At 43.4% G+C, this 9,373-nt stretch overlaps 1 protein-coding gene across 1 annotated transcript; it reads right to left on the minus strand.

Annotated features, from left to right (window-relative positions):
- Positions 1-2,791: 2,791 nt before the first annotated feature.
- Positions 2,792-7,245, minus strand: kpna7 (karyopherin alpha 7 (importin alpha 8)). The gene is made up of 12 exons (XM_061679546.1): positions 7,180-7,245; positions 6,956-7,099; positions 6,799-6,884; positions 5,616-5,784; positions 5,420-5,519; positions 5,149-5,231; positions 4,843-4,929; positions 4,309-4,485; positions 3,989-4,222; positions 3,724-3,906; positions 3,491-3,637; positions 2,792-2,884 (listed from the first exon to the last, which is right to left on the minus strand). Exons 1-12 carry the CDS (start codon positions 7,243-7,245, stop codon positions 2,792-2,794), a joined length of 1,569 nt encoding a protein of 522 aa, XP_061535530.1.
- Positions 7,246-9,373: the final 2,128 nt, after the last annotated feature.

Raw genomic sequence — 9,373 nt, forward strand, 5'->3', positions numbered from 1 at the left:
TCTCAGACCTGGCCTGAGCTTTTCAAGCTCTCCAAAGAGAACTGGTGTGCTTGATAGCGTGGTGGCCCACAGACTCCTAAGATCAAGGCACAGTGAGGTGGACCTTCCACAGCTGAGCTGTGAACACTGTTTTTGAGCACAAAGACCTGCTCCAGTGTTTTGAAACCATCAGGGACTTTGAGGTAGGGAGTTTGAAGTTGGAGGGTTTGTGAGACTAATGGAGGAAGACAGTTTCAGCTTCTTCTTGAAACTGTTCCATCTCATCATGCCTCATGTAGACATTCTCTACAGACAGCTACAGAAGCGGACCATTGACTCGGTCTTTGCTCAGGGAATTGGCCAAAGTACGGGCCATGCTCTCTGTTGAGAAGAAACACCCCTGACTTTAAAGAGAGTCATTGAGCAAGTTGCCTCTCAAGGACAGAAGGGCAAAATGTGTGTACAAAAAAAAAATAGAACACTGCACAACACCATCAGACTCCTGAACAAGTGACATCACAGTCTGTGAACCATCTGCAATTTTTTTTCTTTTGTAATGCTGCTCACCTGAATGTGCAATACTTCTGCAGCCCGCATTACTTGAATAGTCGACTCAAATGCCTCCATCTTTGCACTTGTGTGTGTTTTGCACTAGCTAAACTCTTGCTACTTCCAAAGTCTAATAATACTTGTTGAAATTGGTTCATATGTCCGGCATTTTCCATACATTCATTTTATGTACTGCTTATCCTCACTAGGGTCACGGGTGTGCTGGAGCCTATCCCAGCTGACTCTGGGTGAGAGACGGAGAACACCCTAAACTGGTCACCAGCCAATCGCAGGGCACATATGAAAACCATTCGCACACTTACCGGCAATTTAGAGTCCTTAGTTAACCTACCCTGTATGTTTCTGGGAAAGTGGGAGGAAACCCAAAGGGAGAACATGCAAACTCCACACAGGCGAGGCCAGATTTGAACCCGGGTCCTCAGAACTGGGGGGTGGTGGTGCTTTGCCCGTGCCCCTCCCTTTAGGACTGGTCAGGGCGCTTCAGTTGTGCTAGGGCCCTCGCTGGGTGGCGTCACCCTGGTTGGGTCCCCTACTGGACGGGCTCGCTGGCTTGACCCCGCTTGCGGGTGGAGGGGACTAGGCCCACCCTCCCTCAGCAACTCCATACGCCGGTTGACTAACATGCATGTGATATGGTGTTCATTCACCAATACGTTCAATAGACACACTATAAGCTTTAATTGCTTGTGATGTGACCTCTAAGAACAACACAGATTATACTAACATAACTCAGGTTCTTCCAGGTGTTCAGACCGAATAAATAAATCCCACTGCACCACTCGTCAGTAGCACTGCCTTGCTCATTTCCCCACATCCTATCCTGTTCACTCTCATCTTGTTCTCTTGGTTAGTTATTGCACTGGATGCCCTCCCATCCACAAATAAGAACACAATTTGAATGCATTACTTGTGCCCAATTATCTAGACGAGTGGTTCTTAACCTTGTTGGAGGGCCAGAACCCCGCAAGTTGCATACGGAGTGCACGGAACCCTTCCTAATTTGAAAAATAAAACTGTTTATTTCAAATTCAAAACAGGTATACATTTTGTCTGTGTAGATTCTCAATCATCCAGGTCATGCACAAAATGAACCACGTGTCAGTTGCACACAAAATCAGTTAAATCCACTCCGTCTGTCCCCTAAAACCTTTTTTGGTACTGCTGCATTCTCAAACAAACAAAATAAGCAGTACTTCAAACTCCCGTTGCACAGCAAAACAGTGCCAGCACAAAAGGCATACAGAGCCACCATTCTGCAAGGCCACGCACCTGCACAGGACAGGTTATTGAAATCAAATTTTTAAAAAAAAATATATATATATATATATAAAATAATTTTTTTGCAAGCGGAGGGAGACGATTTATTTTTTTTCTCCCTGTCATCTATGGATATTCCTTGGCATTACATGCCATCTAGTTGTGACAATGAATAGCACAATCTAACGTTTTCAAGTTTATGAAGGGATTATTTGGAGCATGTTTGACAAAAATACAATAGGAGTAGACAGAGAGCGAGAGCCCTGGAGAAAACTCCACCAGCCGTCACTGCTGCAAAACACACCTTAATATTGTCAATAGAAATGGTTCATCATGGAGGTTTTGTGAACATGATAGCGGTACAAGGTGCTCGTGACGCCGGGAAGCCCTGCATATTTGCCGACTTTTATTTTTTATTGTTTACCCTATCCATTATTTGCTGGAGAAAATGTACCTTTTGGGTGCTCAGGGTAAAGCAATGCTGCCATCTTGTGTCAATGAAGCATGTTGAAGTTAGTCAGGTAGTGTACTGCTGCCATCTATAGGCAGGAACCGCTGCAGTAGTATTGAAGAGCAACTCTATAGAATGTTTGTTGACCATAGGTGCTCAAGGTCACCAGGTTTCAAGCTTGCGTGCCACATTTGTATGCAACATCCAAATCGCCAATGTCCTTGATTTTCTGCTTCAGCCACTACATGCAATGCGGTTCTTTGGCTCTGAAAATGTCAGGGCTGCTTATGTTCATTAGCCCCACTGTTTCACAACAGCGGGGCTGACTTGGAGAACCGCTCACTCACCGACACTTCAAAAATTGGCAGACCACTAAAGATTTACTTGGGTGTTCAATTTCCCCCACTTTGTGGGGGTACAGGTGCACACTTTTTTTTTTAAAATAAATACTAAGTGCATTCTCAAATATGCCACCTTTTAAACATTTCAAAACTAAATTGCATACAATTTTTTTTATTTTCATAGTTGAACAGTTTAAAATTCAAATGTTTTGCAAGGGTCTGGGCTCTCGATGACAAAAATATCTTCTGTGGTTGTGGAGTCGAGCTTCAACCCCTCCATCTCACCCTGTCAAGAGAAGTAAACTTGAGCTGTAAATTGCTTGACAGACACCAAGGCAGTCTATTCTTTCCAATCAATCACTAAGCACCAACTGCTTTGAATCAATTTCTCCTATGAACAGAATAATATGTCACTATTCCAGCTGTTCACAGACTAATGATTGTGCCATTGCCTCTGTAGCATATTTTATCCATACTTTAAGGTCCCCTTCCATCATTTTAGATATCCTTATACCAGGTTTGCAAGAAATGCGTTTTAAAATGCCCAGAATGTCCCTTTAAGCTATTCTTGTTGGCCTTTTTCACCCGGTAGTTGAAACGGCCAGATTTCTCATTAATATGCAACAGGTAAACAAGCGTTGCTCTGATTGGATCGCTCATAATCTCCAAATTTAAATATTGAAAATTCATCGCTTGTAATTATAGTAAGTATTGTTGTAAACCACAGCACCTATTCTTTTATCCACTGCCCAGCGAGGTCGCTCTGCACTCGCTCCAAACCCGGAAATACACTTAGTATGTGAAAGCTTATGTTCACAAAGTCACCCCCCTAGAAATGGGCCCAAACGGCACAATTCTGGTTCAGAGCTATGACGTAGCCATGTTTACTTACATCCGCAAAGTACTTCTCAATGAGGTTGCAGGCTGCCTGGTACACCATCTCGTTTTCATGATTCTGTAGACTTTCAATGCAGTCCAGTCCTCCCAGCTCTTCAACTAGAAGACAGAGTTTCTCTATCTCGCCGAGCTTCTCTGCTGCCTAAAGAGTAATCGATCAGATTCAAACTGATCATGTTTTAGCTCAAGTGCAGTGAGAAACACTTGCCACCCTAGCTGCCCCCTCACCATGAAAATATTGTTGATGGCATCCAATATGACCAGAACGATTTTGGCATCTTTTACTTGGAGAAGGTTGATTATTGCCTCGAGTGCCCCACTATGCACCAACTGGACTACCTGCTCCACAGTGCCCCCGCTGGTGAAGTTGGTCACTGCCCACACAGCTTCCCTTTGAGTCTTGAAATCTCCCTTTATGAAACAAAACTATTACAATTCTGCCAAATTATGACAATCATTTGAAGTGCTGATTCTGTGACATTTTACCACTTGCATTTCTAAGTAGTTCGACGAGAGGAGGGAGTAGGCCGCATGTGAGCAACTGTTGGATTTGCTCACATGGCCCAGCTGCGATGTTTGACAACGCCCATGCCGCTTCCTTCTTTACGTTGGCCTTTGGGTGCCTCATGAGTCGAGGAAGTATGCCGAGAACACCAGCATCAATGGCTGCCTGAGTCTGCTGGTCTGAGCCACTCACTATATTCCCAATGGCACGAAGGGCAGGTATCTGAAGTATACGCGTCCAAAATGACAGTTAACCAACTACTGGGTTAGATTGAAAATCAGGCTAAGCTGTGAAAAGAAGTTTGTTACCATGACGCTCAGCTCCTTGTGGCTCATGAGCTCTACCAGTCGCTGGACAATACCCGTTCTTACCACAATGGCAATACGATCATTGTCACCGTCTGTCAGGTAGGAGATTGCCCAGCATGCGTCTGACAAGATGTCCTTGTCCCCAAGATGGAGAAACTGGATCAATGTTGCAAGCATCTGTAAGAGTTGAACACCAATCACAATTTCTGTAGTTTTAACCACACATCCCAACTTTCATTGTCCATGCAAAGTTTAATATTGGGAGACGCAACGGAGCATCTATGGGCAAAAGAAGAAAAAAAACCAAAAAAAAACATTCCAAATGCCATCACAATCCTGAATTCTAAAGTAACCAATCCACATGATCTGAACTGCTCCACACTGGTGTCATTTTATTAGATCTTATTGTACTTTTACTCTTATTCTCAACACATCTTACTTCCATTTTTAGTGCCGTCGAGCCAATTTTCCATCTCAGTGGACAAATGATTGTTTTCAATTAAACCTTTACACAAAAATTAATAATTCACTTACCTGTTGGACTGCAGACAAGGGTGGAAATGGGTTTTTATTTCTGCACAAGTTTGACATTGTCCACGTGAGGTTGCGTAGATATCCAACCTGAAAAGGATGAGAAATTTTTCACACCCCCGCCCTCTCGCTCCAAAAAAAACCACACCAAACAAAATCCTAGCCTGCAAGTTGCAGGCTAACAATTGTGTAGGTCAGTCTCGCCCAGTTCACTACAGCAACAACTTTGATGACCAGAAATGGTGAACTACGTGCATCTACAATCTTGGAAGAGAAAAGGAAAAAAACAAAACAAAAAACAAAACTTACTGGAGTTTCTGGGGAGGCCCGTGCCAGTAAGGCAGGGATCACATTACATTCAATGAGAACATCTCTATAGAGTGGGCCATCACCTGTGAGTTTTGATAAGAAAGGCAAAATGGAAGCACTGAAAACTTTGTGGGAGAGCACAAGCATAACCATTTTTTAACCAACATATTTTAGAATGCTAAACTTCTTAAACGATAAACCACAAGTCACCTCGAATCCTTATTACATACACAAGCTGTATAAACATGTTCAACTAAAATCAGCGCATCACCTGCAATGTTTCCAAGGGCCCATACTGCTTGCTCACTGATGTGCAACTGTGGAGACGCCAGCAAAGCAATCAAGTGTGGTACCGCACCATGTTCTACCACCTGTGCACAGAAATGGATTTTTCTCCCCGTCCGTAAATCGAGAAAAGTGTGATATTTTTGTTGCTCTTGCCCTTGCCGTTTCTGCAGTGCCCTCACCTGCTGTGTATGCCAAGACGTTCCAGAGGCAATGTTGGTCAGAGCCCAAGCTGCTTCAAACTGCAGATTGGGCTCATCGTCCATCCCCAAGAAGAACACAAAGCGGGCCAGGAGACCAGAGTCTATGATCTCCTTCAAAGGAGGGTTACGCTCTTGAGAAAGAAGTTTTCTGATGAGGGGAGTATCAAAAAGTTAATCACTTAAAATACATTTCAAGAACTAACGTGATTGCCTCAAATCACTATAGCACTCTTTGCTGTTATTCCCAACCACTGTGCTGCAGCGGCACAGTGTGTTGTGAGAGATCATTAGGTTTGCCACGAAAATTGACCAAATTTCACTTCATCTTCCATACCGCTCATCCTCACTATGGTCACGGGCATGCTGGAGCCCATCCCAGCTGACTGTGGGCGAGAGGCGGGGTACACCCTGAACTGGTCGCCAGCCAATCACAGGGCCCATACAAAACAACCAACCATTCGCACTCAGGGGCAATTTAGAATCATCAAACTTTCCATGCATGTTTTTGGGATGTGGGAGGAAACCCACAGGTACAGGGAGAACATGCAAACTCCACACAGGCAAGGCCGGATTTGAACCCGGTTCTTCAGAACTGTGAGGCGGACGTGCTAAGCAGTAGATCACCGTGCCGCAAATTTCACTTCAGTGGTATGAAAATTTACTACAAATATTGCATTTGTTCATCTATGCCAGCAATGTATAGTGACAGGCAGAACAATTAAACACTTGATGAGATGGCAGAAGGTACAATTAACCTGTGTATCCACCTAATGCCGTTTATGAAATACAATTTGTGAGTCAATGACAAGGGCAGTCATTTCAGTAGACAGCATATACTTTGGAATTTTGTTTGGCGGCGCCCCATGAGATTTTTCTCATCCAAAATATGAGACCAATTCTGATTGATCCAAAACTAAGTCAATTCCAGGATCAAACACTGAAACCTTTCGAGAATAGCAAGTTGTGCATAAAGTGCTGAAACATTTACCAGTCAGACGTGTCAAAGTTTAGATAAGGTCAAATTAAGTTACACAGCCCGTGAAGGTTATAGTTCAGTTAGGCTCATCCCCCCAAAAAATAAATAATCATAAGAGTCACCCAGAAGCCAAATATCCCCAACTTTGTGAGCAATTCATGAATTTAGTCCGAGAAAGTTGCTCACCTGGCAGCCTGACAGCCACGAGTTTGAGCGTCCTTGCAGGCGGAGTTAATGTCTTTAATAATTTCCTCAATGCTTAAAGTTCGAGCCTACAAGACAGCCACGTTAGGTTAGGAAGACACACGAACGCCAACGCTGGCCTCCAAACCATCAAGCTGACCTTGTCCGCAGAGATGTAAGTAGGCGAGAGCGGGTCATCGTCGGGAAGAGAGGACAGCGTTATGTGTCTTCTCTTCATGAGGTTCTCATTCTTTTGAGCTTTGCGCAACTCCACGCATTCCAAAAACCTATTTTCTCGAAGTTTCTGGACAAAAACAAAGACAACATGTGAGCCCATTGTTGTTACCGTTAAACTAACCCACCCCATAATAAATTCCAGCTTACGGTCAGATCCTTCCCCTTGTTCTTGAACCGATTGATGCGCTCCTTCGGGGTATTCTTGGTGGGCATGGTGGTGGGTTAGAATGCCGCAGTCTGCGCTTCGTTGACGTCTTCTGTAGTCTTAACGAGAGAAATTGAAGCATTGGGAGCCACTGGGCACCTTTTCAGCGAGAAAGCGGGAGCAGGTGTACTCAACCAACTAATTAGCGCGCTGCCTGATTGGCCACGTACGTAGCCAATCAAATTTACTCTCAGGAGCTAGTTCCCAACCTAAAGTACGTACTAACGTCATCTGGACGATAGATGGCAGCATAATACAACCTAGGGGTGGGCAAACTAATGGAGATTTTCATTTGATTTTTAAAACAGACAAATGGGCCAGTTCATTTGTAGATGAGGTTGAAAAAAAGTTAAAATAAAATATAATATTCATTCTCATGTATGAATTGTATAAGTTAAAATTAATTCAATTATAATGAGTTAAATGCAGCACTGTGGCTTAATGATTATGCATGTCTGCTTCACAATTCTGAGGTTCAGAATTCCAATCGCTTCTTCATTCTGTGTGAAGTTTGCATGTTTCCCCCAGTGCTTGCGTGGGGTTCCACCTTCATCCCACCTTCCAAAAAAAAAAAACATGCATCTTATGTCCATTGGAGACTACATTTTCCAGTGTGAAGTGTGAATGACTGTCGACATGTGCCCTTCGATTGAGTGCCGACGAGTCCAGGGTGCACCCCGCCTTGGATAGGCTCCAACTCATCCGCGACCCTAATTTTATGAGGACAAGCAGTGTGGAAAAAGCATGGATTAATGGATGGATAAATAGTAAAGTAATTATTTAATAAAATGAATACAAAAAAATAAATGTATAATGTAAGTAAAAGAGTTTATTTTAGTCATTTTGTATTTTTATTATTTCTAATCAATTAGCCAATTATTTGTATATACACTAACACTAAATAATAAATTAATCGTCATGAACCAATTTTAGGAGAAAACAGCTCAACTAATGCAACAAATGTGGCAGGTCTCTTGATAATGCAAATGCTCGAGGCTGGGGACCAGAGTGGGGCATATGTGGCCCGCAGGCCATACTTTGCCCACCCCTGACCTACACCCACTGGAGCATGCTTGTGCATGAATGACAGTGACGGAAGTCTCTCCTCTTCCCCTGTACTCAGGAAATCCTGAACAAAGGGAACTGTTGTGCTTTTTCCTACAAACTAATTTGCTAATACATGCACAAACACAGGTCATCTGAGTGCATATCACAGAAGGGTCAGGCTGAAGGTGCATCGCTCACAATATAAAATCCATTGAGATAAATAGATTTTAAATTGACTTTATACACACCTGGAAAAATAAATACTGAGTCAGGGCCATTCGTATGTAATCACCAAAATATGTACATTTTGACTGGTTGTAGATACGATAGTCTGTCTTTCTAAAGAATATTTCTGAAGAGTGGTACAAAAATAAAGCAGTGGAAATATTTACATGTGACTGTAATGTTTTCTGCAGGCATTCTTTACTGCGGTTCCAGCTCCGCGTGTGCACTGTGTCAACGTACTAAGCTATTAATAATAGCTTGCAGAAAATACATTATGGTCATGTAAATGTCACCATTATTTTGGGTCTTGAATTGAACGCCCCCAGTCCACATATTTGTCCCCTAACCCGTCACAGTAACCTCCCAAAATCGTTTGGTATTTGACAGTCATGGAGTATGGTGGTCGTATTAGGTACCTTCCAGGTGTTAAACAGTGTCAGCGTCATCTGGATGCTCCCTTTTTTAACCCCGCTGTTTCCCCTGCTTTATATTTTTTTCATTTCCTAAATGAAAGCAATTTCCTTTCATCAGAGGTGGGAAACCTGCTGGGGGATATACGCAAATGTGTTTCATTGCTGTCGTTCCCTTTCTACCATTGCTTCTTCATTCAGTGCAGAGGTGGACAGTAATGGGCAACATTTACCCCATTAAGTTTACTCAAGCCGGCACGGTGGACGACTGGTTAGCACATCTGCCTCACAGTTCTGGGGATCGGGGTTCAAATCTCACCCCCGCCTGTGTGGAGTGTGCATGTTCTCCCCGTGCCTGGGTGGGTTTTCTCCGGACACTCCTGTTTCCTCCCACAGGATGGCTGGATGGATGGATTTATTGCTTGTGAGATCTTTTCGAGTTTGTCAGAGAGAC

Source organism: Phycodurus eques, chromosome 6 (genome assembly GCF_024500275.1).
Source record: "Phycodurus eques isolate BA_2022a chromosome 6, UOR_Pequ_1.1, whole genome shotgun sequence".
In the NCBI taxonomy this organism is placed as follows: Eukaryota; Metazoa; Chordata; class Actinopteri; order Syngnathiformes; family Syngnathidae; genus Phycodurus; species Phycodurus eques.